This window comes from Microtus oregoni, unplaced genomic scaffold, assembly GCF_018167655.1.
Source record: "Microtus oregoni isolate MIOR12 unplaced genomic scaffold, Mior012 000268F_005, whole genome shotgun sequence".
NCBI lineage: Eukaryota > Metazoa > Chordata > Mammalia > Rodentia > Cricetidae > Microtus > Microtus oregoni.
The window spans coordinates 24,567-30,322 of record NW_024544946.1 but is presented as its reverse complement, the minus strand read 5'-3'; the positions used below and the strand labels follow the sequence as shown (position 1 = coordinate 30,322).

The window sequence follows — 5,756 nt, the reverse complement described above, 5'->3', positions numbered from 1 at the left end:
GGTATGGCCTAGGCTACTAATCCAAACTTGCTGCATGGCGGGGTCCCCAATGCCTGGTCTCCTGCAATTGCACACCCTGGTTTGTTTTCTCTCTGTTCCTTTGAGTGCTCAGGGACCTCTTCTGCTGCAGATTTGTGCTATGTTGCTTTTGGGTCTCTAAGATGCCTCCCACTGAGAAGATCTGAGAGCCCTTCCTGTAGTGGCAGGTATCAGGTACACTAGGGACGGGTCCACTGCCCTAAACCTGAGGTCTCCCCATTTCACATCTAGGAAATACTATTTTGGCACAGGTAGACACTGGTCCTGGCTCTAAGACTATTCTAGCAGTCTTCCTGACTTCCCTGTGCCTGTGACAAAGGGTAGAATAGAGATATCACATTTAGATCTGCCTGCTCCCCAATGTCTTTCGGGCTGCCGCACCTTGACCAACTGGGTGAGCAACTACTGACCATCACCTACTGCAAATGGACTCCGGTCTGAGATGTCCAGGGGACATGATGGCCACGGTGCTGTCCAAAGCGGGCAGGCACAGCAGCCTTGGATTCCCTGTTTGTCTTTGGTCAGGAAGAGGAGGCAGGGCCTCTAGAAGGAGGAATGAAGCCAGAGCACAGCCCCTGCCCCCAGGCTGTGCAGGGCTCAGTTTGCTCAATGCTTATCCTATAGTGCCTGGGGAATTGGAATGAACTGAAAGCATTGTCAGCCTTTGAAGGGAGGACTGGAAGCAGGGGTTTCCAGGGGCCTTCATACTGTCTCTGGGGAGCCTGAGCTCCCAGCTCCTTCCAACTTCAACTGTTTCTCCATAGGAAGAAGAGTTCCTACACCAGGGAGTTCTCCTCCTTCCTGACCCCTCCCCTACCCTGTCACTCCACTGTGGCAGCTGCCACTACCAGCAGGGCCTCTTCTCCCAGTTGACCTCTGGATGGTATTTTACAATCATTTTTATCTTGGGATAATCAGCAAGAACTCATGGTGGGGACCACACCTGGAAAAAGCACAGAGAGAGAGTCAGAGACAGAGACACAAAGACAGAGAGACAGACAGACAGACTGAGAGACACATAGAGACAGACAGAGGAAGACAGAAAGAGACAGAGACAGAGAGACGAGGGGGATCCACTGAGGACCTGGGCCCCACAATGGATGTTCCAGCAAAAGATTATTTTCTTGAGTTTCATTCGGGCGCTCGCCACCAATGTCCCAGGTACCAGGTATCTTGTGCTGAGCTGCTCCAAGTGCCTGGCTGCCACACAAAGTGGCATTTCAGCAGGGACTCATGCTCCCTGAACTGAACCTACAGATGGCGGCTTCTGCCTCAGCCGACTTTGGATTCTCGTCCTATAGTCCTCAGCGTGCCACTGAGATGTGCTGTAGACACGCTTCCCGGGGAGACACAGGAAACGTGAACGAACCCCTACTGAGCCCGGCTGAAGCTGCCTAACCTTTTACTCCTTGTGTCTTAAGCATCTCTCCTGGATTCTGAACTCTTTCACCTCCATCTGGAATGTCTAAAGTCTCCAGGAGGCTTCCTCCCACATGGAATTCTTATCTTGGAGGAAACTGCCACACACGTGTATCCAGCAGCAGGGCCAGAGCCTGTTGAGACATGTCTAGGTGACCACATGCCTGCCTCAGGTTCTGACTGGCCTGCCTATCAACTAGATGTGGCGCCATTCTTCTGTAGCTCGCGGTGCTGTGCAAGGGACCAGGTCAAGTGGCTCTGTGAGAGAGCACCTTTACCAAATATGGGCGGTGATTGTGGGGCTCTGGGTAAGCACATGTTCCCAAGGGTTCCCAGTCTCCACCCACCGACTACACGCAAATGGCCGGCCGGGATCTCTGTCTAAGGGAAAGAGCTCTCATTGATATTTTAGAAGAAAAGACTTGGTGCTGTGAACTGAGGAAATTCTGTAAACAACCCTTCACTCAGCTATCCAAGATTCACATAGCCCTCCCTCCTGAAGGCACCAGGCTGTGTTTCTAGTGACTTCACTGGGGTATTTGGACTCATTAATGCCAGAGCCCCCACTCTCAGGGGCTCATTGTGAGTTTTTCCCTCTTCCCCACTCGCCATGCTAAAATCAGCCTGCAATCTCCAGTAGCCCCTTTGCCCTGGTCTTCTGTGGGGTCTCTGAGCAGTGGCCAGGGATGGTGGCCAGATCAAAGCAGATCACCTAGGGGTAAAATTCAGCTTCTGCATACACCCTTCCCCCCCCCCCACCCCTTCCTTGGGGCCACGCCCCAGCCCATTCTCACCACACAGGCACACCCACTGGGGTAGGATTCAGCTAGAAAGCCAATAGTGGTCTGGCAGGAGGAGCACCTGAGCCTTTGTAGCCCCAACCTACTGAAAGCCCCCAGGGCAAGGCTGTTGCCAAAGGCTCCAGCCAGGGGCAAGTGTCTAGGCTTCCATAGAGCAGCAGCCATGGCGCACCTCCACGATTACAGTGACCACTTCTACTCTCACATGGAGGACTATGGAGAGGACAGCAGCCCCCACCCTGAACAGGGGGCAGCAGCTGAAGTGGGGGGCAGCTTCTGTGAAGGAGCTCTGAGCCTGGACCACAGTGAGAATCCAGAGGACAACCAGGCCCAGGGGGGGCATGTGAGCCCTCATGATAACCTGGATCCCGAAGATGACATCAACAGCCAGGAGCCCATGGAGGTGGACCCAGAGGAGGCAGCCCTTGAGATGCCTGAGGTTCGAAGGAGCAGGCCCAGCAGGCCCCGCAATCAGTTCCACTTCACACACTGGCAGGTGCGGGAAATGGAGACTGTTTTCCAAGAAACCCAGTACCCAGATGTACTCACAAGGTAGGTGCTGGCTCCAGGAGGCTCCCGGACCTCCATGGGCTAATGTTTATGTTGACCTGGCCTTTACCCCTTCTTTTCCCTGTTGTCCCCATTACTCTCCAAACCACGGGTAGCTTCTCCCCCGTGACCGGAGTGGGGAAGTTGTTTGTGGTGGTGACCGGAAACAGGTGTGCTTACTGCTCCTGACACTCTCTCCATTTTCAACCGGGGAGTGACGTAGATAAATGAAAACCGTGTTGGAATGAAACTGTTCTGATGCTTTAGAGTCTGCAGAGCCAAGTATTTTTATGCCTTCTCTCACAGGGCTCTAGAAGTCCGTTCCTCGTGACAAACTGTATCAAAATCTCCCTTTTCTTCCCCTGCAGACCGGGACATCTTGTTGAAAAGGAGGACTCTAAAGGCTCCTGCGACTGAGCTTGATGTCCTTTTTCTGCCTCTTTTGTCACAGTTCTCTGGCTTTTCAGATGTCGTTTCTGCTGGTGGTCAGATCGCTTCGGGGCTGATTATCACCCCATTGAATCAACACACCCCACCATTGCTTTAGAACCCCCCTCTTAGGAGTTCAGGGTTGCTGTAGCCCCCCTGGCTATTGGGGTGGTGAGGTTTTTCCCTGGGGTGACGCAAACATCTTTCCCATCCTGGCTCTGTCTTTGCTATGTAAACTCTGACATGGATTTGCTGGACTGCTAGGTAAACCCTGACATGGATTTACTGGACTACTATATACTCTGAAATGCATTTACTGGACTGGGTCTTTTTCTAATCAGTTCTTTCATTACCTAGGGCATGAAGTGATATTCCCACCCACACTCTAGAAGCTTCTCTTTTCTCTCTTTCCTCACCAGCACTGGTCATTTGCCTCTTGATTTTTTCGGTTACCTCACTGGGTAACAGAATGTGGTCATATTTTTCAAACGTTTTCATATACCTTGGTTGTCTTTCTCACTTTCTGATGTGGGAGTGTCATATATCAATCTGTTGATTTCATTGGTTAAGCAATAAAGAAACTGCTTGGCCCTGTGGGTGGAGTAAACAGAACAAAATGCTGGGAGGAAGAGTGACCTGTCCAGCAGGCCACGTAATTTCGTGGGCCTTGAGTTCGGGATCACCTGGGTAGGAATGGGGGGAAAGAGAAAGAGAACCAAGCGCGTATAAAGAATGACAGAGTCATTCTGAGATGCATCTAGGTTCCGTTTATTGCAGGCAGGGGTTTATTCTTATAGAGTGGTTTTGGTTGGGAGGGGTAGGGTTAGGGGGGAGCGGAAACTATCGCGCCCTAGGCCAGGGAGGAAGCAATATATCTCTTGAAACATCTACTTGCTTAGGCCGTGTCTTGGCACCTTGTGTCTTGGAACCTTGCGGTCCGGTCACTCTGAGAACTGTATCACAGCTGTCTGTGCAGCAAGCTGTTTGGCAGCAAGCTGTTTTTGCAGAGAGGATGAGGAAGATTGTCCAATACTTTAGGTCGTGGGGCTTCTTGGTCCCCAACAGAAGGGGAAGTGAGGTCAGACTCCACAGCTCTTCTCTCGGGAGCAGACGCCTGAGAGAGACACCATGCCCCGCTCCCGGGCAGACACACGCCATGAAGCTCCGACCCAGGATGGACTAGGCTAGAATCTTCCCGGTAAGACTGGTTCTCACAGATTATTAGAGATGGGTTGATCAGGATGTGAGAATTAGCCTGTAAGTGCTAGAGCTAAAGGGCCAAGCAGTGTTTAAAAGAATTCAGTGTCCGTGTAATTATTTTGGGTAAAGCTAGCTGTGGGGGCGGCCGGGTGCCGGGGACGCAGCCCCGCCGCTATTATTACTACAACTGAGATTGGTGTGGAAATAGAGCGCAATAGTCCGAGCGCTTGCTCCTCTTCCTCTGTCAGTGTGCATGAGATAGGAGCACGCAGTTTTAATTTGGGAGATTGTTTTCAATACACTTGATGCCTTCACCTGAACACGTGGCCAAAACTGTCCCAACAGCAGGGGAAGGGGGCGAGGGATAACCCCCTTGAAAACTTGTCTAAGGAACGAAGCATTCAAAAGCAGAGCTATGGAAAAAATTAGAGATGAGCCTGCATTGGAATAAGGTACCAATAAAAGTCCACCTTGGGGTCACGTAAAGTGTGAACCTGTCTTGTGCCGAGTCTGTTCCAGAACGGGACACAGAGCTGTTCCTCTCCCTGTGTGATCCGAAGGAGCAGGCATGCTGTTACTTTCATAAACTCATGGTTCCTGCCGCTCTTGTCAGTTTGCTGTGAAGAAGGTTCAGTTCCAGAGACGCTAGCCTTGTCCTCCAACACCAAACACACCCTCCCTGCTTCTGCCCTGCATGGCTGAGGTTTTGAAAACAGCTCCTTCTGCTGTGTGGTTTAGAATGGCAGTGACATATAATGTGTCCCAGTGAAGTGTCTCTTTCCATCCAAGTACTCAGCACACTGACATGCTTCCTGTCCTCTGCTTTCAGGCTTGGTTTAACAACAGGCGAGCCAAACAGAGGGCCCGGGAGAAGAAAGCAATGCTCAGGAGTGCACCACGTGGGATCCAGGACCACATCTGCATGATGGATGTGGAGGAGCCCTAGAGTGCCATCCTTGCCCAGGAGGCACATGGAGATGGGCTGTTTGATGTCTCCCCTTGCTTAGACATGGAAGAAAGCCATGTCTCCCTATATCTAAGACACTGGTATGACAATAAAAATAAAGACAAATTGTTTGTGTCTCTTCTTTCTGCTTTGTACACTGTAGATGCAGAGTGTTCTCTCTATGTACTATTCAAACAGATGGCACAGCCGTCTTTCGTGAGGTGGCATGCCTGTGTCCCCTGCAGTGTCCTCTGCAGTCACCGTCATTTCCCTGGCTTTACTGGGTTTGCACAGAATGGGCATGGGTCCCTGCATCTCACTGATGCTCCCTTCGCCCCCATTGTGACAACTTAGGAGCAGAACCATGTTCAAGG

The 5,756-nt window shown here is 51.5% G+C and overlaps 1 protein-coding gene across 2 annotated transcripts; it reads left to right on the top strand.

Annotated features, from left to right (window-relative positions):
• Positions 1 to 2,450: 2,450 nt before the first annotated feature.
• Positions 2,451 to 5,471, top strand: LOC121445674 (rhox homeobox family member 1-like). 2 transcript variants are annotated; one of them, XM_041647822.1, is made up of 2 exons: positions 2,451 to 2,810; positions 5,266 to 5,471. In XM_041647822.1, exons 1-2 carry the CDS (start codon positions 2,464 to 2,466, stop codon positions 5,360 to 5,362), a joined length of 444 nt encoding a protein of 147 aa, XP_041503756.1. In that variant the 5' UTR covers positions 2,451 to 2,463; the 3' UTR covers positions 5,363 to 5,471. The 2 variants fall into 2 exon arrangements, with proteins under 2 accessions (XP_041503756.1, XP_041503757.1); XM_041647823.1 differs by lacking the exon at positions 5,266 to 5,471 and adding an exon at positions 3,176 to 3,264.
• The last annotated feature ends 285 nt before the right edge of the window (positions 5,472 to 5,756 follow it).